This window comes from Ochotona curzoniae, unplaced genomic scaffold, assembly GCF_017591425.1.
Source record: "Ochotona curzoniae isolate NIBS_2020 unplaced genomic scaffold, NIBS_Ocur_1.0 contig_64, whole genome shotgun sequence".
NCBI lineage: Eukaryota > Metazoa > Chordata > Mammalia > Lagomorpha > Ochotonidae > Ochotona > Ochotona curzoniae.
In genome coordinates, this window is record NW_024466502.1 from 43660871 (window position 1) to 43688128 (window position 27258).

Below are 27258 nucleotides of genomic sequence, written 5' to 3' on the forward strand. Positions count from 1 at the left end.
TCTGCAGGTAACAGGAGAGTAATGTGATCTCACATGTCAAATTTAAAGAAAGTATATGAGATGCTATAGGAACATGAAGCTTCCTTTTTTACTTGCTGCTCAACAGTAAGAAGTCATGGTGGGAAGCTTTGTGCGGTCAGTCGCTTTCCTTCTGCATGGAATCTCTCTCCTAGATTCCTCATTGGAGATTTTAGTACAGGTCTGAAATGATGTGGAATCTGGAAAATACCATTTGGTAACCTTGTCAAACGAGCAGGGGGCTGGCAGCCACTGGGGAGTTCCACAAAAACTCCATCAGTCACTGAGCTCAGTGACATTCTAGAGGTGGGAGGGGAGAATGCGAGACTCCATTAATCGCCCCACCAAATCCTCACCTCCCTGGTAGGGAAGATGACAGCTGCCTAGAGTATCATCCTAGACATGAGCCAGAATAGTGCTCCCATCATCAGTTCATAGGAGGCTTGCTTGGGATCCAGCCAAAAAGAGAACAATGTCTGCTCTCCCCTGTTTACTAGAAGAGACAGACAGGTTGAAGTGCTAAGCATGCATGGTTTAGATGAAACTTCCAGATCTGCTTCTGAAAGCACTATGACCTGGGGTAAGTTATGCATTATCTCTTCAACATGATTTGCACTTTCCTGTAATGGGAATGTTCTTGTGAGGATGAGGTGCTATGTAATATACATGCAGATATAAAACTCCATTATGATATTATATGTATATGTATATATAGTTATATAAATAATTTTAATATATTTATGTATGTATACATTTATACACACACACACACACCAGATTTTTTGTCACAGATTTTTATAATGTGGAGGCCTAATTTCAAGGCACAATGTTTCTAAATTACCATCTAATCACAGTACATACTCTTATTTGTTCTGCTTCCTTTTCTCATGGCAGCAGGAAGGAGGATCTGATGTGATACCATTTCAGTTGTCTGTTTCCTTCTGAAATATTGAACATAAGTTTTTCATGCAAACATTCACTAACACCCGACCTTTTCCCTCAGAACACTGTGAAAAGAACAACTATTTTGCCTGTTTCATATTTGCCCCAGCAGTGTGACGTAGGACAGTAGTTCTGACCTGTGATGCAGTAGGAAACCAGCCAGTATATTTTACAAACTGGGACCAAGCTGCCTTGAAGTTGTCTGAGCTGAGTGTTAGTTTCTCTGTTAATAGCTTAAGAGAAAATGTTAATGTCTTTCCCAAAATATGAGAGAGATGCTACGGACTCCTTGACCACCAACTTGAATGTGCTGTTACCATTTTACAGCACATAAGAAGGCACCATCTATTGTGCATTCATATTCCTTAGGATATAGGCATACTAGAGCAAGCTCATGGGAAATTAAAGTAAAAATTAGGTTTATTTTGGGGAAAATCATGTTTAAATCCATGTGTAGTCTTCATAGTTATGTATTTCCATGAATTTTTGAAATACCTTGGCATTTTATTAATTCTTTTAGGAAAAGGTTAGAGCATTTTAGAAATGTCTTAGGGGTAGCACTATGGCCTAGGAGGCTAAGTCACTGTGAGTGCCAGTTCAAGTTGCAGCTGTTCCACTTCTAGCCAGCTTCCTGCTAATATGCCCAGGAAAGCAGCAGAGGATGGCCCAAGGGCTTGGGCCCCTGCACCCATGTAGGAAACGCAAAAGAAGCTTCTGGCTTCAGGTTGGCCTAGCTGTGGGGGCCATTGGAGGAGTGAATTACCCGAGGAAGGTCTCTCCTCTCTATTTCTTTCTCTCCACTTGTCCCTGCACGTACACGGGAAACTCAGATGGAATTCCAGGCTGCTGGCTTCAGCCTGGCTAAGCCCTGGCTGTTACCTTCAATTAGTAAATGAACCAGCAGATAATCTCTGTTTCTGCCATGTCTCTCTCTCTTTCAAACAAGTAATTAAATCATCAATCAATAAACAAAAGAATGTATTATAACAATATAATTATAGTTAGAAGTACAACTTGCAAGGCAGGCATTGTGTGTACTGGCTGTGACACCAGTAGAGATATCTCTTTCCAATAATGGAGTGGCTGGTTTTGAGTCACAGCTCTTATCCTGTTTCCAGCTGCCACTCTGCAGGAGACAACAGCTGATGACTCAAATAGTGTGGTTCCAGCCATCTGCATGGAAGACCCAGATTGAGGTCACAGCTCCTGTCTTGGGCTTGACCAAGCCCTGGCTGTCCCAGACACCTTGGGAATGAACCAGAAGATGAAAGATTTCTGTGTCTCTGTTTTTAAATAAGACAAACAAAAATTTAAAACATCTGTACAGCTTAAGTGTATATTTTTCTCCAGTGAGCTCCTTCTAAAAATTTCATTAATATGAAGAGAATAGATGTCATGTATTTTGTATATACAGTTCTGAAAAGATAGCCATTCTTTCCTTCCTTCGCTAAATCCCCTTCCTTTCTTTCTTTTTTTTCTTTAAATTTTTAATATTTTTAGTCCAGTCCAGTCTATAATCATAGGGTTAATTCATCACTTACCATCATATTCAACAAGTAAAAGTAGCAAGGCCACAGTTCTACAAAAGTATAAACAAAGGCATAAATAATAATCATACATTAAATGTGTGTTTTATTACTGTACTTTTTTGTATTCTACATTATCTTTCGCATATTGGAGAAAACATTATAGTTATTTTATGTGTGAGAGGACTCTCTTATTTCAGTAATTGTAATGGTTTCCAGTTGCATCCATTTTTTTGTGAAAGACAGAATTTCGTTTTTATGACTAATTAGCATTCCATAGTCTATGTATGTGAGTGTATACACCACCTTTTGTTTATACAATCATCAATTGATGGACATCAGAGTTGATAACATATCTTAGTATCATGAATTGAGCTGAAATAAACATGGAGGTACAGATAAGTGAAATACAGATTTCGTTTTATTTGGGTAAAATGCCGGGTGTAGAATGGCTGGATCTTATGGTAGATTGCTTCAGATCTCTAAGAAATCTCCAAACTGTCTTCCATAATGGTTATACTAGCTCACATTATTAGGGTACCATGTTCCTCACATCCCCACCAGCAGTTGCAATTTTTTGGTTTTCAGATGACAGTCATTCCAGTTGGGGTTAGGAGATGTGTTTTGTTTGTTTGTTTTTGTTTTTGTTTTTTAAAAATATTTTGACAATCTTTACATAGTTAATTAGGGTAAAAAGGTTCAAGAGCTACAGGAAAGTGGGTAAGACTATTATTTTTTCCATATTGTTTCCTTCATGTTTAAAGGGGGGTATTAAAGGAGAAGGCCCACCCAATTTCCCACCCTCCCCAGGTCCTGGATGTAGGGTATGCTCTGAGGTTCTTGCTCAAATGGATTTGATATTTCAACAGTTATGAATCGCTGCCAATTTTGCCACTCCAAGCGCAATGAGGTCCTTGAAGAATCCACTGATTGACATAGTCCATCATAGAGTCTCTGTTTGCCCCGTATTTCACTGCCAACATGTAGCTGAGATGGTTGGTTGACCTGTTCTGTCTTCTCTCTTCTCTTGGTTAGGGTTCTGAGTCCAGCATTTTGATTGGGGAGATCTCCAAAGAAACTTTGTCCGAGGTGTTTTCAAACTAGATTCTTGTATGTGCTAGCAAGTACAGGGCCCAGCACAGTCTATTGCCCCAATCAGCTGGTGGTTGCAATTGCTGGGTTGGTTCTGTTTTCACTCCCGACTTCCACTGGAACCAGTGGGTGTTGCTGTCCAGCCTGGTTCTGCCCAGCACATACTTGGCCCTCGCATAAACCAGTGGGAGCTGCAGCGTAGTTGGAGCAACCCACAGTAACCCCCACCAGGCCCGCCCCCTACCCTGGATTGCCAGTATGTGCACCAGTAATCCAGTCTGTCCCACACCCCATACCACCCCAGCCGCTGTCCTAGTTTTATGTCCTCCCGTGGAAGTGGTAACCCAAGAGGGAGGAGCCCACTATTTCCCTCCTAGGCCTCTCCCACTCCAGATTATGCACTCTCCAGATAGTTCTGTGGTTTGACTTAACAGAACTAGCCCCCAGTGCCAGCTTCTGCCAGCTGATGCTGTGGCTAAGCCCCTACAACCCTCACCCACTCTAATTTTGTTTGCACCAGTAGGAATAATCAGCCCAGTGCGGCTTTTCCCTGATCTAGTCCACTTGAGGATCACAGGTGTTGTAACCCTGCCTAGTCTGGTCTGCCCCCAACCCAGCCCACGCTCTCCAGTGGGAGTAGCTGTCCAGCAAAGGAACCCTCCCTTTTTCCCCTGCCTGCTCTGCCCCCTCCCTTCCTTGTTCTCACGCTTGCTGGTTGGGCACTGCGGTCCCTTCCAGTACAGGCAACCTCACCTTGGCATTCCATATTGTGCACTAGTCTTTGTTGCGACAGGAGATGTGGTTTTTACTTGCATTTCCCTGATGGTTAGTGATCCTGAGCATCTTTTCCTGTGTCTGTTGATTATTTGGTTTCATCCTTTGATAATTGTCTATTCATAGTTTTTGCCCATTTCTTAACTGGATTGCTTGTTTATTGTAAGCTCTCTTGAGTGCTTTATAAATCCTAGGCATTCATCCTCTACCAGTGGCAGCCCAGGCTAATCTCTTATAGCCACAGAACCAACTCTCCATCCATTTATAGCACTGGCTTTGCTCTCTGTTTGAGTATGGGTACAGATGGTTCTCTACGCTGAGAAGTGCCATCCTCAAATCCTCTCAGCCCTTTAACATCTGCTCGGTCAAAACCTTGATGTTTTGGCAAATGATGAGGTTAAATCTTCAATCATTGCGTTTACTTCACATGCTTCTCTGCATGAATCTAGATAATAATCTTAGAATGAGTCCTCCCTCACTTTGAGAGGTGATGAATTATCTTTATGGAGCCTGAAATGTGGTTTTCCCTTGGTTTCCTCTAGACTGACCTAAATGTTCTGAATGATGTTGGACATCTTTGGAATTTGCTAGTAAACTCTTCTGTTTCTCTGAGAAACATGCATTATCTGTGACATTCATAATGTAGTTTAAAATTATAACATTTTATTGAACATCTTCTTATTTTATTAATGCACTCTTCTATATATTTGTGTCTCCAGCCCAAACTTAGCATGGCCAAGTGCAGAAGAAATGTGGAAAACTTCTTAGAAGCATGCCGAAAATTAGGAGTACCAGAGGTAACATCAAACGTGATTCCAGTAACTGTTTTATGGTGAAATATTGATTTAAAATGTGTATTTGAGACTTTGAATGGATGTAAAGTATCCTTTTAAGTCTCAGAAAGGAATATCATTGAATAAATTAGTCAAAACTGCTGTACTGAAGTGAAATTATAGTGACTTTACAGAGTGCGCAGTTCTGGGGAGGAAAATAATTGTGCAAATTTTGAAATACTGAAGAAATCCTAAACATCAAAAAATAAATCAGCTTGTGGTTCATCTAAGGGTAGAAATTGCTGAGGCTGCAAGTGAGCCTTCTAAGGTGCAGTGGGGGAAAATTGGGCAGGTGCAGGCTCTCTTCAGACCCAGCCTTCTGAAAAGACCTGCAGTCATTGACTGCTTGTAGATTTTTGTTCCCCATGGTTGTATTTTTGATATGCAAATCAAAATAATCAACACTGAAAATATTACACATACCGTTATTATTTTCCTAAATAATAATAGTATACATGTGCTACTTTATAGTTTGTTAATAATTTACATCTACATTCTCTTCTGTAGTCAGCTGTGGGCCCAATTGGCAGTTCTCTGCAGCCAACCCAACTACACAGCCTGGCACCATTTCTTCTTGGGGAAACAGTGGATCTTGATGCTTTGCCATATGATACTAGATTTCCCACCATTGTCTATACCTGCAATGCCATGACCCCCTTAAATAGCAGAATGTTAGACTTCTGACTGTTGCTGAAGGACTATTCTGTTGATATAATATGGGGGGAGAGGAGGAAGGGAATGTGGGAAAGGAGGAAAAGGAGGTGGAGGGGGGAATCTCTATACTTACAAAACAGTATCATGGAAAATAATAGTAACAATAATAATAAAACTGAAAAAAAATCTGTACCATTAGTAACAGAAAAGTATTTCTTGGGTAGACAGGAGCCAGACAACCTGAATTTTGGAGTTAGTCTTCTAAGTGTATTTCATTGTGATAAACAGAAAGGGATAGAAATTGTATTTCTTATGATCTTTTGGTTTCCTAATGTCCCAAAGATAAAACAACTAAAATAAGATTTTATTGAGTATGGAAAGAATTACCCTACGGAAATAGACAAAAAGGACTTTTCCTCTTCTCTCCGTCTTTCTTTTTCCCTATTTTGTTTTCCCTCTGTTTTTGTTTTTTGTTTGGTGGGGTTTAGAAGTCGGGACTAGTGACTGGTTTCTAATAAGGTTTTAGGAAAAGGAGAGCATTAGGAATAAGTTTGTCCTGTATCAGTAAAGGCAAACTTTCAGTGCAGTTTTTAAACCTGCTTTTGTTTTCCTTTTGATGATGGACTGTTTGTCTCTGTGGTCAGCTTTTCTTTCAATGATGTTTATCTATGGGTCTCAGTAGTTTCTGAATGTTAGCTTTGTATGTATCTGAAATACTTAACGTACCTTTTCTAATGAGGGGATTCTGTATGGGTTGCCAAGATTTCCCATGAGTGAACCAAAACTCTCAGACCTAGTTTCATGATAAATTATTCATGTGTGTGCTAGAAAACACTGATGAGTTATCATCTGACCTTGTATGATTTTCTGAAAATTCATCAGTGATTTTTGGCTTACAGTGAGACAAAATTAAGTGGAAGTGCCCCAAGCCATTTATTGTGAGTCAAGATTGGTAATTATAATTTCCTTTTAAGTGAGAAGAAGGAAATTAAATTACCATAAAATGCAGAGCAAAATCTAACATAATTTGCAAGTTATGCCCTTAGCAGAGGGGCCCTAACACTAATAGGCAACTCACAATTCCCAAGAAAGTTGAAATACAGGAAATGATCTTCTTGGCCAATATCCCAGTTAACTATGCTTGGTAAAATGTAGATAGATTACAATATTTTTAATGTTAAATTCATTTTTCGGTGTTTACATAGTTAAAAAAGATGCATGCCCATGTGGATAACCAATTAGGGTGGGGGCTTACAATATTTTTTAAGTAATTCAAGATTTAAGGTGATTTTTTTTGAGACGTGAGTATCCAGTAGCACTTTACTGATTATTAGAGTTACTTTAAGTTCATTACTACCATAAAAATCTGCTAGCAGTTGTACTCCATTAGTAAGAATGGTAGAGGAAGTAAGGAACATTCCCAATTAGAAAGCAGTTGATCTGTCTTGCTGTTGTGCTCCAAACAGTAAACTTTTGGCCTACAGAATGCTTGAGAAAATGTGCTCTTTAGAGAGGTGGGTCACGTGGCTCCCCCCTCCTTAGTTCTTTATGCTTTTTTACTTTTTAGGAGGAGTGTTGTTTGAATACCTACCTGGCACAGTGCAACTGGTGATTGTATTAAACAGATAATTGTATCACAAAACCACTTGCAGAAATTCTCCATTTAAAAGTAGGCATTTCAAAGGACTGGCACCTGACAAAACATAGAGTCTACGCTGTTACTTTTTCCTCTTGCATCGGACTTCTTATTTGGGTGACACTCATTTATTATGCATTAATCAATATAGTTAATTTCCTCTACATTGTGGTGTTTTTCCACTAGTTTTGCCATCTGTATGCACACACACTGCAGAGAACTTGTCCTGCCTTCTGTATGTTAAATGCCTGGGGTGAATTTTGCAGGACAGCCTGAAGAGTCACAGCTATGCTCTAAGTTTGAGATTTTGCCCTTTATGATAGAATGACAATTGAAGCCACAAGCCAGAATCTGTACTTTGTACAATTGTATCAGATACATGTAAGTGGAATACAGTGACTGAGCAATTTAGCTATTACTACCCACCAAGTCATTCAATAGGATGGAAGCAATTTTTAAATTGTCCTAATTGCTATAGTTTATAATGTTTTCTTTAGAGATCTTTGTGAATCTGACACCAAATTTTCGTTTCAGGGTCGATCACAGTTTATGAAACTTTTATGTGTGCATCAGAAGCAGTTTATTGTTTGTTGAATATTAGGGAAATGTATCTGCAGAGAATGTGGCAGGGAATCACCCCCATTCCCTGGATTGGGGTCCCCCAGTGATATGCCTACTTTCTACAGAAAATGTGGCTTATCTCTACATGGGGCTTCATCAGACTGGCTCTACCCGGAATTACAGGCTGGGTGAGGCACTGTGCAATGTGGTATTGATATGGGCTGGTCAGATGATGCTCCTGTTTTGACTCTGTCAACTTGGTCTTGAAAATTAGCCATGTGGGATTCCAGATTCTCCAGGATATACTCTTTGTACCACACAGCAGTCTGAGTCTAGTAAGTCTTGGGCTCATAGGCTTTGTATTGGTATGCTGAATTTTCTTTTACTGTTTTTGATCAGCTTGTCTGTTCCTGGCTTCCAGCCTAAGGATAGTCATTTCATAGCTGGCTGTTGTGCTTTCCAAATCCATCCAGATTTGGAGCCATTTTAGGACTGTTTCATCAAGAGAGAGCTCCAGTTGTGAAGTAGAGAGAGAGAGAGCGAGAGCGAGAGAGCAAGTATTTATTTGGTTCACCAGGGAAATTTGTCTATTGAATCTTAAATATGAAGCCTTGGTCTCAGACCCTTGTGGGAAGTGAGTTTCTTAATGTAATCGACTTGCCCTCTTTAAATGAGTAAGGAACACAAAATGGAAATGTACCAGCTGGTTGATATCTAGCCCTTCATCTTCATCACTGACTCCAGAGGAAAATGTGCAGAAGCAGACTCAGTAGTGTGGAGTTCTTGGCAGCCCATGGCCCCTTCCTGCCAGGCCGGGACTCCCAGGCGTTTTCTCAGCACTGTAGGAGGCAGGGGGTTGTCATTCCATGTTCACTGAGACAGGTCTGTTTGTTCCTTGGTTTCTACATCAGCCAATTAGAGTGAAAACATTCTAAAATGTATTCAGATGCTAAAAGTAATTATGTTACTGTGACTGGAATTAGAGATTTTCTTTGTTTTAATAACTTTCATATTTGCATTTTATTGTGTTTTATAATATGTTACATTTGGAAGTACTTACTTATTTGAAAGGCAGAGAGATACTCAGAGAAACACTCCTGAGATGGCTGCCACATGCTGCTCTATGGGCAAGTGGGGAGCTGGGTCTCCCTCAAGGTTGGCAGGATCTCAGTTACTTGGACCATCAGCTGCTACTTCTCAGGATCTATGTCTGTGGGAGGCTGAACTCAGAAGTGGGCCAGGACACAAACCTTAGTACTCTGATATGAGATGCAGGCATCCTAGTGAGCATCAGCTCTTCTGTTTGAGCCTGTTGTGAAGATGCTGTTCAAAGATAGTCTATATTGAAGCTATATTTATTTTTGTTTCAATCAGCAATCAGAAAAAATAGTTTCTTATCCTCTTTAAGTTTTTCTGCCTCTTGTTCTTCCCCTAAATTCAATATCAGTTTAAAATTCTGTGTGGGAAAAACTAAGACTCTCATTGTAAGATTAATTTGAATTTTCCATTTTTACTGATTGTTAGTGTTGAATAACCAAAGGTTCAGACTGGCAGGCTCATTGTTATTGTAAACATTAACTTTTAGATACGTAATTTCCTAAAACAACCAGGCTATCTCTTGTGTCAATTTCTTTTGTAAATTATGCCTTTATTTTCATGTAAATATAGCTTGCTAGGTGCAGGACTCCTGGTTACCTGTGGTCAGTGTTCTGACAGACTTTTACATGTATATGGTTGAGAATAAATAGTGTGTGTGATTGAGATTAAATTGGCTTAGAAGCACTACCATCAGGTCCAACGCAGTAGCCCAGCGACTAAAGTCCTCACCTTGCATACCCGGGATCCCATATGGGCACCGGTTCTAATCCCAGCAGCCCCACTTCCCATCCAGCTCCCTGCTTGTGCCCTGGGAAAGCAGTCAAGGACAGCCCAAAGCCTTGAGTCAGCTCAGCTCCAACTGTGTGGGCACTTGGAGAGTGAATCAAGGGATGACAGATCTTCCTCTCTGTATATCTGACTTTGAAATTAAAAAAAATAAATCTTTAAAAAATTTTCAGGGAAACACCACCATCACAAAGCTTCAACATAAATTTTTAAATAAATTTATGGTACTTGAATGACCTTCTAATTTCATCAAGAGGTAGTTCATTGTCGTAGGATTGGAGAAACTTGGAAATCCACATGTCTGTCCCCTGAGAGCTGTACATTTCAGAGTGTTAAATATTCCTGGAATTATATTTAAGTAAATTAAATATATTCCAGATGTCTACATGAAACTTAGAGTTACCTCTTAGAATTTTGACACTTGAAACTTCCATAAACACCAGACTTTCTCCTCCATTTCTGTTTGTATCCATCATGTTTAGGGAACAAGGAGCCTGTGTTCTCTCTGAGCAGTTGTAACTGTTGCTCACCTGAGTGGGAGTGATCATTGCACTTGCCTCTGCAGTGATTTGGACTGACAGAATTAACTGTGGATTTCAGATGCTTTCCAATAAATAACAGTTGCTCTGTAAAAACGTGGTTAACTTTACCTGCTTACATTTTCTTCCTTCCTAACTAGTTTTCCGATTTAAATTTTTCAGGAAGAATGTGAAATATAATATCTACGTCCCTCTCATGTGGACTCTTTTGGAAAGCACTGGTCAGAAGATCCATGGTTTCCTTGGGAATTGCAGCCCTGGTGTGCGTGACCGCCTTATGCAAGGGCTCGATCTGACTGCCTTTGGCTGTGCAACATGGGTTGGAATCAGTGACTAGTTATCAGGTGGCCACAGTGGCCCATGTTTTATACTTTATGACCGTGAATTTTTGTGGTCTGGATTTTTACCTGTCAGGCTCAGACCCATTCCTTTTTCTTTCAAGTGATCTTGATTTTAGTTTGTATTTTATTCACTTATTTATTGTGTGTATTTTAAGATCCCAGTGTAGTTTGCAGTTACAGCAACCTGAAGTTCTGCATACACGCCTTTCCTTAACTTTATTTTTACTGCTTTATTTTAGCTGATGTGTTTGAGAGGGGAGAGGGAGAGAACTCAAGACAACACTGCCATTTTCTTGCTCATTTGTCAAATGACTAAAATGACCAAGATTGGGCCAAGGCAAAACTGGAAACCAGTAACATAACCAGGTGTCAGGAACCCAATTACTTGGGCCATCACTGCTGCCTCCAAGGGATTGCAGTATCTGGGAACTCTAGTTATGATTTAGAGAGCGTTCAGTTCACGCACTCCAGTATAGAATGCAGGGATCCTAACCATCAGGTCCAATGCCTGCCACAGTGGTTCTTTGAAATCTACCACTGTAGACTGTCACTATGCCTCACCTGCTTTGATAAAGCCCCAAACCTGTGGGCCTGGCACAATAGCCTAGCAGCTTAAATCCTCACCTTGCATGTACCAGGATCCCATGTGGGCACAAGTTCTAATCCCAGCAGCTTCGTTTTCCATCCAGCTCCCTGCTTGTGGCCTGGGAAAGCAGTTGAGGACAGCCCAAAACCTTGAGCCCCTGTACCCCTGGGGGGGAGACCTGAAAGTGATTCTGGTTTCGGGACTCCTGGCTTTTGATCAGGTCAGCTCCAGCTGTTGCAGCCACTTGAGTAAATCAGGGGACGGAAGATCTTCTTTGTCTCTCCTCCTCTCTATATATCTGACTTCCCAATAAAAATAAAATGAATCTTTAAAAAAAAAAAAAGAACCCCAACCCTGGACATGATGCAGTTGTTTCAGGATGAGAAGCCTGGCCTGTATTGCTTGCCTCCTCCATGAGGAGTGCGCACCTAAATCCATTGAAGCTGCACAGACTGTCTCACTTGAGTTCTTGGTCACTTGATGTTTCTGGTCAGCCTGGGTCCTCAGGATCCTGGGAAATGTCTTGGAGATGGAATGGTATACTTGTAATCTAGAAATACCACTCATGTGCAAATCACAATTCAATATGCACGTCATCTTCCATCCTGTGTCTACTTTGCTCAGATCACTGGTAAACACAGCATTGCAGTCAAACATTATCATTGCAATAGGAAACGTAGATGTTTCCCCATCTGTGACTGCTTAACCAACATGTCTCCCAGTGAAATCCGATCTGTGTGTCGCTGTTATGTTTCTTGAGAGACTCTAACAATGGTAGGTTTGCAATCCTTGCAAATCTACTGAGAGAAGATGTAAGATCTGAAGAGGTATGGCATGATTTATTAATCTGAAAATCCCATAGGAATAGCTCTACATTCCTAAATAAAATTGTCTAGGTGTTATAATCTTATCCAACCCACCTGATATTGTATTCCTCCCTGCAGGAGGATATCAAGCTAAATTCAGAGAATACAAGAAAGACAAAACCTCTATTTTAGAATCATCACTTTCATATATTTTTAAAAAGCTTTGCCTAACTGGGAAATGGAGCTATATTGATGAAATGCATCACAGATATTTTCAAATCTTGTTGCATTTGGAGGCAAGGCCTCAGTTGACATACCAGTTGTAATCACTGTTAATTTTTCAGTTTCGGTCATTCCTGATTTAGGAAATCAGTATCTCAGAAAACTACTTCCTGACCACAGTAGGCTACTGGAAGTCAATTCATGCTACATTGGCATTTCATTGATGTAGTAGATACTCCACCTGCTTATATGGTAACTATCAAATGGACATGACCTAGCAGTACCCCACCATCCTTCTTTAGTGAGGAAGGGATCTATATAATAACCTATGGGAGAATGTCCTCTTATTTTAACTGCACATTCAAGAAGTCTTGTCTAGACTTTTGATTAAGGTGTATTTGTCAAAATGTGAAATCAAATGTATTTTTGACACATAGAGACATAGTTAGAACTTGGGTTCCCCAGAATTGGTTGACAATTCTAAATTGGAAATAAATTAGATTATGCGTCAACTTTCACAGTGAAAATACTTTATATTGAGTCAATACAGACCATAGAAAAAGATTCAAAGAAAAGAGATGAGGATTGATCCTTAAACGTTTATATTTTTTCCATTAGGGTTAAGCCATAAATGTTTTTTTTTTTAAAGATTTATTTTTATTATTTTTTCATTGGAAAGGCGGATATACAGAGAGGAGAGACAGAGAGGAAGATCTTCCGTCCGATGATTCACTCCCCAAGTGAGCGCAACGGGCCGATACTATGCCGATCCGAAGCCAGGAGCCTCTTCCGGGTCTCCCACGCGGGTGCAGGGTCCCAAAGCGTTGGGCCGTCCTCGACTGCTTTCCCAGGCCACAGGCAGGGAGCTGGAAGGGAAGCGGGGCTGCCGGGATTAGAACCGGCGCCCATATGGGATCCCGGGCGTGCAAGGCGAGGACCTTTAACCACTTGCGCCACCGCGCCGGGCCCAAGCCATAAATGTTTTAATGAAAAGCTCTAATTTTTTATGCCACAGGTGAGCACATGAAACTTGAAATAAAAGCTTGTTGAATGCCAGACTGTGTATAAATTGCAGAATATTTAGTAAAATTCTGACTAAAGGAATTCTTTGACCTGTTGACCTAAAACCATGTTGAGCCATGCACTTTTTTTGTACTGTATTAAGAAATATTGGTGCAAAAGGTTTTTACCAGCTTGAGTAAGGGGTTACTCCTGCTATGTGCTAGTAACCAACAATGTGTGCTTCTTTGCAGCTGTTCTTCTGTGTATTTTTAATCGTATGCACTGTCTCTTTCTGTTCTAATGGCTGCCCTCGGAATAGGCTGACCTGTGCTCTCCGTGTGACATCCTGCAGTTGGATTTTCGTCACATTCGAAAGACTGTTGATACTCTACTGGCACTCGGGGAGAAACCCCCACAATCAACTTTCGCCCTCCGCTCCAGGGACCTTATAGGCTTCTGTCTTGTCCATCTTCTCTTTTTAGTGCTGGTCTATATCACTTACCACTGGAATGCTCTGTCTACCTAACGCCTGCATGTGCATCCCAACACTCTGCTCTGGCACGCTGGCCCATCCCAGGGTCCTTCCTCCATTTGGGCCTTTGCCTGGCCAAAGGCCGTCTCTTCTGTAATCTTTCGAGTTTTGAAGTTGAACATTTACAAATATGATTTTCCAAAAGCACAAACCTTGTAGACTGCAGTTCTCCTATCATTTCTCTCCTTTACTGAGCAACATTACTGGCAGCGGCGTATTCCCAGACTAATGTCCTTTTCCCACATGGTACCAATAATGATGTTCCCTATGCCCCCTCCTTCCTCCAATGAGCTGCTGCCACCTCCAGCAAAAGGGAAGGGGACCTCTGGTAAGAGACAGGGATTTTCCATAGGTCAGCATTTACCTCCTGTTCTAATTCATGACTAGGCAATTGGGTTGTAGCAGGACCACTTTGAAAAGGAGACAGAAGATCCATATTTTGACCTAACTTGGCCTATAAAAGCCTCTAATGTTGCTACTGTTGACCAAGTTGGAAAATATTGTCTAGAGAAGGACTGCTTTGCCAGCCATTCAGTTGGATTCCTTCCAGTTTCCTGGAACTGTGAGGGACCACAGGGAAGGTTGCTGCCCACTGTGCCTGTGCAGGAGGGGCTCTGCAGGAAATGAGGCTCCAGGTGCCGGAACGCCACCTGGAGGATTGGATTACATACCACTTTTCATGACATTTTAACTTCCTCAGTTAGTTCTGCTCTGGGCTTCTATGAAAGATGTTTCCTGGAAGGGATTTCTATTTTTGGATAATGGAATGGATTATTTTGCTACATATCATAATAACTGCATTTCCAGAATGTGATGAATTTGATTGTATTTCTTTTATAAATAACTATATATATAAAGCCATGAGTCATGGAACATTCCTGGTCCTGGGGCTTGGGTCCTGATGTCAGGAGCCAATAATAAAACTGGTCTTACTTCAGAAGAGTATAGTTTATCTAATTAATTGCAATGCCTGTTTAACCTGGATCCCAGTGACATTAACTAACAGCTGCTTTATTTTTAAATCAAATTGTTAGATATCAACTACTTCCGCTTTGAGAGTGATGCAATCAGTTTGTAAATAAAAGAAAAAAAAAACTGTTAGGGTTTTATCTAGGCCAGGGTATTTCTGGATTCCAGGATATCTTTTTGTAATAGGAGAAGACCCTGCTTCAAGATTGAGCCAGTCTCTTCTATGCTTTAGTTTACATCCTGTTTGCCAAATGTGGTTTCTTCGGTTGGGGACGTAATAAAGTTAACTTCCTCAAGAGAAATGTCTTAGTTTAATTAGATGATGATAGGCCTCATACATGGTTATTAAGAAGATAATATCTTTTTTCTGTATTTAAATGTATAATTCCAAGGAATGGAGAATACGGAAAACCCACTAGTCAGAAGAATATATTTATGAAGAGTCCTTGCTGCTAAATCCAGTCATGTTTTCTAATTAGAAACCAAGTTTCATGATATTGCCTTGAGTTGTCTGAGCTTTTTCCTTCTGGCATTGTGTGAATTGGTAAAATACAGGGTATATTAAAGTTGCTTAACCTTAATTGTGTATGAATAAGTCACAGATGTACTGAATTGCCTTTGGTGCTATCTTGTACTCTTCAATCTGTAACCCAATAAAATCCCTTTGCACAATGATGAGTGGGTGCCCTGAGCCATACGTTGCTTAATAAACACAATGTGGGTAATTATTCCAAGTCTCTGCTGGCTGGTGGACCTGTCTCTGCACACACTCCCGGAGTGGCTCAGCATTCCCATACAGCTGTGCAGTGCCTTGAGGCCTCTGATTGGGGCTTCCCTCCTTTCTGGGAAAGAAATGGAAAAAAGAAAACTTATAGGATTGTCACCTGAAGGAGAAATCCTACCAATAAGAACTGAATGGAGCAATCAGATCAGATTTCAGGGATTGAATGGATAGAGCCCTCCAGCTGCTTTGTTAGTTCAGTTCTGGCATCCACAGTATTCTTTTGGATACACTTTCATTTATATGTCATGACTCTGTACCCGAATGTACTGCACTTCTTGGGATTGATTGCATTATTCTTTTTCATTCAGAAGTATGATATCCAGCAGGACACAATTAATGTAGTCCTTTGGGCAAAACTTTGAATGAACTTCCCTGCTCATTGGCATTCTGTTCATTTCTGTTCAGTATTACTGGCCCTCTCTGTGGTTCTTCTTCAAGATGCTTCTGTGTTAACTTGATGCAGGCTCACCCTTCCAGCTTGCCTAGGATGCCTGGCAGAGCACTGTAGTCTAGAGGTGGTCAGGGGTCTAGTTTATGGGATTTGTTGTACCTATATATCTCTTTCTGTCCCAAAAAAGACCATTTCCTTCCAATGCCTGATAAAAACAAATATGAATTTGTATTTTCTTTATCATGTAGGCATTTTGTGGTTTTTCTCCAATTAGTGGCAACTCTTCACTCAGTATTAAAATTGACTGATTTTATATCAACTAATTAGTTTCTAATTGTTCCTTCCATTTCTGACTGGTATGTATTTCATTGCCCTTAAGAGAGATACTTAGGAAACAGGGCAGATCGGAATAGCTTTGCAAAACACCCAGAGAAGGAATATGATCAGTGACCACAGGTAAATAAAGGCCCTGGATACTCCAGTATTGCTTGTCTAGGAGAAATTAAATTTGGTGTGTGATGGCCTGGATTGTCTCTCTAAAACTCACATCAATTTCAGAAGGAGTCTCATGACAGAAGAACTTTGTCATGCGGAAAGTAGGGGCGAGGCTTTAAAACTTCTGAAGGTGGTTTGGGTGGTTTGGGTCTGAAGGTGATAAAAAGTATTTGAATATAGTTTTATTTTTGGAGATTTGGCTTTTAAAGTTAGGCTTTGGATTTGAAAAATCAGTTCTGAAAAAATCAATTTTCTTTAAGAATGTATACTTCTTTTCTTTTGTCAGGGTCTGGTGCTTTGAGTTCTTAGTACAAATTTGTCCATTCTTACATTCATCTATTCCTCAAGCATTGGATGATTGCTGTTTCTCTCTCTCTCCTATAAATATATTTAAAGATTTATTATTCTTATTGGAAAGATATACAGACTGGAGGATACAAAGAGAGAAAGATCTTTTCTTTTGTCCTCTGATTCATTCCCCCAAGTGGCAGTGACAGCAACAGCTGAGCCAATCCAAAGAAGCCAGGAGCCAGGAGCTTCCTCCAGGTCTCCCATGTGAGTGCAGGGTTCCAAAGTCTTGGGCCATCCTGGACTGCTTTCCCAGGCCGCAAAAAGGGAGCTGGATCGGAACTGGGGCTGCAAGAACACAAACTGGGGCCATTATGGGATCCCGGTGCATGCAAGGTGAGAACTTAGCTGCTAGGCTACAACACGAGGTCGCCATTTCTTAACTATATATATTTGTTCTTGTTTTTTCTTTTAGAATTATTTTATTTGTTTGACAGTTTTTTTTCTTTCCTTTTTTTAAAGATGTATCTATTTTTATTACAAAGTCAGATATACAGAGAAGAGAGAGAGAGAGAGGAAGATCTTCCGTCAGATGATTCACTCCCCAAGTGACTGCAATGATCGGTGCTGAGCTGATCCAAAGCCAGGAGCCAGGAACGTCCTCCAGGTCTCGCACACGGGTGCAGGGTCCCAAGGCTTTGGGTTGTCCTCAACTGTTTTCCCAGGCCACAAGCAGGGAGCTGGACGGGAAGTGGGGCTGCTGGGACTAGAACTGGTGCCCACATGGGATCCTGGTGCGTTCAAAGCGAGGACCCTAGCTGCTAGGCACTGCGCTGGGTCCTATTTTATTTATTTGAAAGACAGAATTAGAGATGGAGAAATCATCTGTCTGCTGATTCATTCCCCAAATTCTGCAATAGCTGGTGCTGGGCCAGGCCAAAGCAAGAAGCCTGTGACTCCATTTACATCTCCTCTGTGGATAACAAGGGCCCAAGCACTTGGACCATCTTCTGCTGCTTTCCCAGGTGCATTAGCAGTGCTATGGATCATAAGTAGAGCAACCAGGACTCAAACCAGTTCCCATGGGATACCAATGTCAAAGAAGGCAGTTTAGCTCTCAGTACTGTAACACCAGGCCCTGAATGTTATGCAGTGCCCAATGGAATGTTCTAGAGATTAAAAATGATCACGGTAGGACAGGCATGGTAGCCTAGTGGTTAACTAGTCCTTATTTTGCATGCCCAGTATCCCATACAGGCACCAGTTCTAATCCCATTGGCTCCACTTCCCCTCCAACTCCTGGTTTGTGGCCTGGGAAAGCAGTTGAGGATGGCCCAAAGCCTTGAGACCCTGCACCCATGTGGGAGATCCAGGAGAGGCTCTGGGCTCTTGAGTTTGGATTGGCTCAGCTGCAGCTGTTACAGCCACTTGGGGAGTGAATCAAGGGATGGAAGATCTTCTTCTCTGTCTCTCCTCCACTTCGTATTCTGACTTTGCAATAAAAATAAATTTTGGAAATAGTGATCATGACCACATCCTCATGCAGCTTATAATCTATACCCAGAAGTTTGGATTTTTGTTGTGAGGGCTTAGATAGTGAATATTTTAGGCCTTGGGGGCCATACAGTCTCTACTTCACCGTGTGTCCCTGCCTTTGTTCATAGACAATACATAATGGATGAGCTTGTGCCATATCCTCTGAACCTTTGTGTTCAAAATCAGGCAGCAAATTGATCAGCAGCCTGTAGTTTACAGAGTCATAATCTAGCAAATCCCTAGGTAAGGAAAGAGGATGCTATGAAATACATGGCATGTAGGCTTCCTGGGAAGGTGACATTTCCACTAAGACTTAGATGAGCTATTGCAATGGCCAAGTGAAATGAGTAAAGGCACAGTCTGTGGGAGGGGCACAAGACAGTGCATGAAGGTGTCTTATGGAAAGAGTAGAAGGTAGATGGCTGCAAAATCTGTCACTTCCTGTGAGGTATTTTCTGCTATCCCTCACTACAGCAAACTGAATGGCGAAGCTAGTGTCCCCATCACTGAGTTGAGGTTCTCTGGTGCCCTTAACATTAAGATTCTGAGGATCCCTGGATCAGGATTAGCACCTTCTCTGTTGACTTAAGGACTTCATGGAGTCAGCATGATATCCTAGAAAGAGCTCCAACTCCAAGATCAGACACAGGTAGAACATTTCCCAGCAGTATAACATCAGCAAAGTTACTTGAACGCAGTTTTCCTGTCTGCAGGACGGAGATACATATACGACCTTTATAGGACTGTCATAAGAAAACATAACATGCGAAATTGTAACGTTGGGACCAGGCATAGTGCAGGTTCTTGAGAATTCTTTCAAAGTTAGCATTGAATGTAGCTTTCTGTTGCTTACCTGCCTTTTCCAGGCTTGCTTGCTGTGGCTCAGAAGGGAAGTAGATGCCAGTCGTCTCTGCCACCATCAGAGAAGTAGCACATCCCATGTGTTCTTCCATAGGGGGGTCAGAAGCATTATGTTTATGCAGGATGCTACTTGATGAACCCACTCTACTTTAGGAAGAAATGTAGCAAAAGCAACACATGAGTGTACAGTATTACATTCTCAACAACAACAACAAAATCTCTAGGATCCCATGACAGGGCCAATGCACAGTAATCTATGCTTTAGGTCTGCTGTGTACCTAAATCACCTATCTGATTGTTAGAAGGCATTTCTGTCCTGCTGCCCCTCAGCCACCCGTAAATCTACAGTGGTTCCTTCCCCAGCCCAATGGCTGAGCTCACTGCAGAGCTGCTCCCCCTGGGAGAGATGAGACAGTAACATTGGCTTGAGAAATATCCTTGATATTCTTCCCCCATCTGGCAAGTCTGTCATCTTTTTAAAGAGCACCTTGATTTACACTTCCATGAGTCTTCATCCTAGTCCTGTGATAAAATAACCAGAAGTGCTGTATTTCCATAAGGTGTCTGTTTCCCTATGCTAGTCATCCTTCCAAGTAAACTGAGAGCATCTCTTTTTTTTTTTTTTTTTTTTGTGGCGACTCTTAATAAAAAGGGAAAGTCAGGAATGATGGAAGACCTTTCTGTATCTCCTTGACGTCAGGTGTTTCCCAGTTTATGATGGCTCAACTTCACAATTCTTCCAACTTGCTAGTGCTCCAAAGCATACCCATTCGAGCATTCTGGTTTTTTTCAATTCCAAGATGATACTCAGTTAATTACCTGAGCTGTTCACTACTTTGATATTGTGTTAGATCATCTTATTCAGCTTCAGGCTATTGGGAATGTCCCAAGCGTGCTGAAGGAAGGCAGCACCAAGCTCTCATGCTCCTTGTTTATCCAGATAGCCCCGTCTCTACTCGCTACACCTGGTTACTGGCTATAGACATAGAAGGGAGCATTTGGACCCTGCACCTGGCTGAGGAGTACAGAGACCTGCTGGTTGGAAAAATAATAGGCCTGAATGATCTTGACCTACGTCTGGGAAATATCCAAATGTCCTCTCAGTAGGAGGCTGAGGCCTCAATACTGTGGCCTTTTGTCTCTCTGTTGCTGCAAATCCTCCCTTACCTAGACTGCTAGCTGGGAACTCTGTAGATCATTATCATCGGCACTCACTGATGGGACCAGGCCAGTTGCTAATTGGAGGAAACATGCTGCATTGCAGTTGTCTGATCAGAACTGCAGCTAGGACACCATGTCCCATCAAAAAGCCTTGCTGTGCACAGGGATTAGGCTCTGTGGAAATGTCTACTAGAATTCAGACACATTTGAGACTAACGATGAATAAGCACCAAGATTAAGAAACAAAGCATCTTATCCCACTGCCTCGGACTAACCCAGCACCTTTAAGGTTTCTGTCCCCTGTTGTTGTTATGTTGCTCTTGTGTTTGTTTCCCTCGTGTTCCAATCATCTTTTAGTATTTTGTTAGTGATTTATTGAACTTATATATCAAATAAAACTATTTTTAAACATATTTCACAATTTATCTAATTTGAGAAATTTTGAAGCTTGACATTTTTTGAATAATTTATTTATTTTTATTGTAAAGTCAGATATACAGAGAGGAGAAGAGACAGAAAGGAAAATATTCCATCTGCTGATTCACTTCCCAAGTGACCACAATGACTGGTGCTGTGCTGATTCGAAGCCAGAAGCCAGGAGCTTCATCTGATCTCCCACATGGGTGCAGGGTCCCAAGGCTTTGGGCTGTCTTCAACTGCTTTCTCAGACTACAAGCAGGGAGCTGAATGGGAAGTGCGGCCTCCGGGACATGAACTGGCGCTCATATGGGCTGCTAGAGTGTGCAAAGCGAGGACTTTAGCCAGGCCCGAAGCTGACATTTTCAGATAGTCGTTTGTTTTGCTCTTTCCCTTGGCAAATGATAGAACCCCTTCCTCTCTCACATTAATCTGAATCCTGAATTGACCAGTAGTGTCATCATTCTTGCTGCCATTGACAATATAACGCCATTTCAGTATGCAGCAGCTATGTGAAATCAGTTATAATTGTATTTTGAAAAATCAGCTGTCTTCTGTTTCCCAACACCTGGGCTCCAAGTCTAGCAGGCTGTGAATTTACCACACGTTAGGGAAGAAGGGGAGCACAGGAGGATGCTGAGATTGGAGAACCCACCAATGCTTAGAGGCAAAGTTTCTGCAAAGATCACAGCATGTCCTTGAAATCGCCTATAAACACGACTGCCTATGTTAGTGGTGATTTATGCTAAGTCCTTCACTGAAACAGCAAGGAGACCTAGTGCCACTAGCAACAGTCATGGAGAGAGAGTGCAGAGTGCAGAGTGCCCTGACCAGCCCCACCCCACCCCCCCATGCTGAGCACCAACTCGGCTGCAGGATCTGAATGCACGTCCCAACTGGGCGTGCCTTGAAACGAGCACTGTTCATCAGTACAGCTGTAGGAGAAAGGAAATTCCGTGACTTGGAGCATCAGTGTACCCAGAGGACATTATACTTAGTCACATAAGCTGAGTGACAGAAGACAAACACTCCCTCCTGTGAGCTCCCTCCTATGTGGAAATTTCAGAACGTTGAAGTCACAGAAGTAGAGAATAGATCACTAGGGCTGGGTAGGAGGTGAGGGTGGATTGTAGAATGGGGAGTTTTGGCTCATGGTTAAATCAGAAATATTCAACTTGACAGGAGGGGTGTGTTCAAGATGTTTACAGTGACTGTAGTTAATGTACGCTTGAGACGTGATGAGAATGGATTCTAAGGATTCTAAGTGTTCTTACCACCAACAGACAAATTGAGTATGCGAGGAAAGAAATATGTTAATTAGCTTGATTGAAACATCCAGTACCATTGTGCACACCATAAATTTATACTATTTTGGTTTGTCAGTTAAAAAAATAAAAGGAGATAGTGGCTAAAGTCCTCGCCTTGAATGAGCGGGAACCCATATAGGCACTGGTTCTAATCCTAGTGGCCCCGCTCCCTACTTGTGCCCTGGGAAGGCAGTCGAGGATGGCCCAAAGCCTTGGGACCTTGCACCCCTGTGGGAGACCTGGAGGAAGTTCCTGGCTCTTGGCTCCTGGCTTCGGATTGGTGCAGCTCTGGCTGTTGCAGTCACTTGGGGGAGTGAATCATCGGACAGAAGATCTTCCTCACTGTCTCTCCTCCTCTCTGTATATCTGACTTTGCAATAAAAATTTTTAAAAAATCTTTAAAAAAAAAAATGACATAGTAAAAGCATTGGGCTACTCGGTCACCAGGTAGATTAGTGGAGATATTAGCAGTTACGTTGCAGGGACACCCTGGAAAAAGATTCCCATGTGTTGTTAGGTCATTGCCCAATGCCAAGGATCTAGCAATATGTTATCGTATTCTGTATCTTACATGTTTTGTGGAACATGTGAGGATCAGTACGTAAGAACATATGAGGTTCTGTTCATTATGTTCCTTGAATAGTATGTGCAAGATGTAAGCTAAGAGCTGAAGTGTAACATGAGAAAGCGGGTCACTTATGTGTTGGACAATTTTATGAGAAAGCGTGAAGAAAGAGGCAATCAATGGCTGTGGTTAAATAGTTATCTGTAGGTCTACATGTAAACCATGAAGACTGGTTTACAACATTCCTGTCTTCCAGAGATCACAGGAAATGAGGCAAATTAACTCAAGGTCTGTGGTCAGCCTAACAAACATGTGATCTGCATGTATGAGTTTTTGAGAGCCTTTAAAATGGGTACCATACTCTGTAATTCTGCTATTGTATTCATATATCCTTTGCACAGACTCTGTGTGGCTCAGTTATCTCATGTTCAGCTTTCTGAAATGTTCAGATGGCTTTGCAGATTTCCTTGTACATGTCTCACATGTAGAAAATCATCATTGTTCTCTGCCAACACAGCAATGTCTGCAGTGATGTGGAAGCAGGCAAGGAGCACAGACAGGCAGCTGCGTAGGCCCTGGCCAGTGTTCAGACTGAACCCCCAGTGTTGATGTTGCAGAGCTTGACAATCAGAGTCTGATCAGTGGCAAATTAATGTTTTGTTGTTCTTCCTTGTAGGAAAAATTATGTCTACCCCATCACATCCTTGAAGAGAAAGGCCTGGTCAAAGTGGGCATTACCGTTCAAGCGTTGCTAGATGTCAGTGTCACGAAGGCTCTGTTCACGTGAAGGCAACCCCTCTCTCTCCTTTGGGGTCACTCAGACTGTACTTCATCAGGGATCCTGAACCCTCTTCTTGGCACCTAGTCCACCCTCGTTCCCCATCACTGCCTGTCACTTCCCAACTCTGTTGCATTGAGAGAGGAAGGTTTGCAGACTGAGGCAGGGCTTTCTGCTTTTCAGAGCTGACCTCAGACGCTCAGACTTGACAGGTATTTTTACCTTGAAAGCAGAGAGCTGGGGAAGAGCTGAGCACCACATCAATGCCTTTACACCCTCTCATCCCTTCCACGCTCACCAACTGCCGTTACCAGAACACCAAGCACAACCGCCAAGCAGCAAGATGCACTTGTTTTGTTCCAGCCAGACTCATGAGGTATTTCATGGGGGAGGGGGGGTCACAATCAGGTTTTTCACCACCAAATTTTTCAAGAAGTTTCTTGAGACCATTGCCTTTAAAAAAGAAACAAACTATTTTCGACATACAAAAATATTTATATAAATATTATTTATTAGTGAGTTGTTATTCATCCTTTGGATGCAAATTGTAAATTAGGAAACTATTTTATTACTGCTTTTTTGTGGTTAAACACTTTATTTTAATATTATAAATAATGAGTTATTTTCTATCCTCTTTGATATGTGGTAGTTTTAGGTCTCAGTAATCATGTTTTCTGGTATATATTATTCAGAAAAAAAAAATTAAGCCAACATCAGGTGCTTGTGTGACAAAGAACTGTTCTCTGGGGAGGCATTGCTTACACTTAGGTTTGTGGAACATTGTTCTTATTTATACTTCTGCATTCCATCCAGTTTCCTACATTCCAGCAGCCCTTTGTCCCCCAATATAATAAACTGAAATCAAGAGAGCACCCCAAAGTTATTTGTAAATAGCTGTGATGGGAAAAAATATGTATTAAACTTGAAGATAAAAATGTGAACAGTTATTTTCTTGGATTCAGATTTCTTTTGCTATGCACAAAACATTCACATTTTAACACAAAGCATAAGTGTTAGCACCATGTGTCTTGAAGTGTCATTTTGCACTGTATCATGGGTAATTAGAAAGAGTCTGGCACCAAAGGTTGATAAAGAAGGAATGGAACAGGAGAGTAGAGGTAATACAAAGTTTATTGCTTAACCAAAAAGTTTTTCAAAGGAAACTTTGACAGAGTGAACAAAAACTCCTTAAGGCACATAGGAACTAGGCCAGGAAACCAGCACTTCTTACAACTGCCAGTTTTAAAAGGTAAGAGGACTCAGAAACAGATGTGTTTGTGTTGATGTAGTCTAGATGGTGATTTTCAAAGTAGGATGTCATATATTGCAAGATTCATGATCTTTAATGTGAAACTCAGAGGCAAATGATGTGGGAGCCAGTGAAAGCAGCTGCAGGCACAGCCACGGCCACAGCAGGCTACTGAGAAGGTCAAGCAAGTGGAGTTTGTGAGAGCGGCCAAGGAAGGAGCAAATGCAAACTGAACAGGACTAAGGGAAGAACCAGCAAAGCAAAGGAACCTGTCCGTGTTGGTCTAAAAGTCCCAGGCGACTTCATGTCATACAACCCCTGGTGCCATGCACTGCTAGGCGTGCACACTCATGATGCAGCTACAGCTAGCCCAGTAGTTCATCTTTCAAAGTCCTGTGAATGTTGGCCACACTTCCATCTTTGGGAAAAGCCGTTGGAAGTTTTGAGGAAGCAGCAGCAGCCACAGTTTCTATGACCAATGTAAAGGTGAATGTAAAAGAAAAGATCCCAGGAAGAGGGCAGTGTGCACTCACCCCAGACCAGCAGGAACCAGTCCAGACGTTGCTCCCCTGCTCAGGGTGGGGGCTGGCGGGAGAGGGTATTCTGCAGATGGGACTTTGGATTGGCAGCTAGCAATGATTTCTTATCATATGTACTGTGCACTTTAACTGAAATTGTATTTTAATATTCTATACTTCACAAATATCTGTTTTGTCAATAGCATAACTATGTAAAGAGGAAAGACATTTTTGAACAAAGCGTTGAGGCAACACTCAAAGATTGATTCCATTAGAATTGAGACTGCTGAACCTTCATGGGCATTCAGAATGCAGGGTCCTGAAATATTTTTTTACATGTATATATGGCAACTTACAAAGCTCTGTAATCATTGTTTTGAGAATTTTTTCAAAGTTAAAATATTTCTTTGGATACTGATTTTATTATTTTTTGAAGTTCGCTGTATAATACAAATGGCTTCAGTATTTTGTAAAAAGAGCTTTTTTTCTTTAAAATGCACTTGTATGGCTAAGACATCTTCAAGACCCTTGTACACTATTTATATGTGCAATAAAATGTGCATGGTTGGCTGAAAGTACTACAAATGGACAGACTGTGTATAGTGCAAATATCTTATTTAACAGCCATTAAAACTTGGAATTTGTATAAACCATTTTCTGATTGATTTACCCATGTGATGCAAATGTTGATTAGATCGCACAAGAGCATTGGATGTCCCTGCTAAAACACAGTAGAGGTCATCTAGCGTGAATACTTGTATTGTGTATATGGATGCAATAAATGCATGTTGGGTGTATATGTACGCAGGATCTTGAGAGCAAATACAACTTTACATGTAGTTGTCAGAAGAATACACAAACACACTCAGATGCACATTAGTCCACTCCTTATCTGTGGTGTCAATTCCTAAGGCTTCAACTATGCGTAGTCAAGTAAAATCTGTAAAATACTAACATTTATCTTAACGTGTTTAACAGAGATTGCATTGTCAAGGTGCGTTATCTTTGTTCTATTTTAATATTGTTGCTGTTTATTGTTTTCTGTGCCTAATTTGTAAATTAAATTTTATTATAAGTATGTATGCCTAGAGGAAAACATTTTGTGTGTGTGTGTGTGTGTGTGTGTGTGTGTGTGTGTTTTGCAGGCCTGGGGATATTAGGGCATATTACCAGAGCATTTGAAAAAGTATGAGAAAAAATGAATTGTAATGAAAATTTATTTTGGTGCCACAAAAACTTTTGAAGTCCATGAGTACTTCTTTGCATACTATGCATGTATGGTGAATTTTTTGAAGACCTTCCATCCCCACAGCCCCAATAAGGGGAAATTAAATGAACATATACCACAAACTTCAGAAAATTTCCTGTTTTGTCCTAAACTGCAACTTAATTGAAACTACAGAGCATACAACAAAAGCAGTCTTGCTGTGGTGGGTGGAGTAGGGGTACATGCTCAGGACCCCCACCTGCCCAAGGTCATGGCTTCAGCAGCATCTCTGAGGAGCCTTAGCATTGCTCAGCCCCTGTGGCAACCACAGCATCTGGCCCTCCTGCTTTCTGGCCTCACCCATAGGAAGCTGACACCTAGAGGGAGGCGATGCTTCACACCTCACTTATCTGGACACCTGTAGGATGATTTCAGCCTCTCACTCCACAGCACGTGTCACATAGAAGCATCAGACCATTAGCCTGCGTAGGCTGCACAGGAACCAGTGTCAGTATTTCAGACCTCTACCTGCAAGGTTGAAAGCGCTGGCGAGCTGTTATGGTGTGATCTTAGATGAGCCCCCGTGCCACGCCCCAACATTTTAGCTGTCCCTCTGCACATTGCAGAGATCCAGTGCTTCACAGACATTGTCTACCATCCGCTGGCTGGAACCCCTAGTGAGTGTGTAAGGAAAATGGGAGGGTGGCAACACAGCGGCGAGTCTGGCAGGATGTTGTGAGGGCCACCCAAGCTGTAGAGCCACATGGAATTGGCCCCAGCAAGG

At 41.5% G+C, this 27258-nt stretch overlaps 1 protein-coding gene across 3 annotated transcripts in view; it reads left to right on the forward strand.

Annotated features, from left to right (window-relative positions):
- Positions 1-24988, forward strand: part of LRCH1 (leucine rich repeats and calponin homology domain containing 1) — a 184930-nt gene extending 159942 nt beyond the window's left edge. Inside the window, exons 19-20 of one of the 3 annotated variants that reach the window (XM_040991405.1) lie at positions 5072-5149; positions 23399-24988. In XM_040991405.1, coding sequence (XP_040847339.1) covers positions 5072-5149; positions 23399-23509 — 189 coding nt within the window. In that variant the 3' untranslated portion in view covers positions 23510-24988. Of the gene's footprint in view, positions 1-5071; positions 5150-13735; positions 15269-23398 lie in introns of those variants that run through there. The other 2 variants (XM_040991403.1, XM_040991404.1) reach the window with 2 other exon arrangements.
- Positions 24989-27258: the final 2270 nt, after the last annotated feature.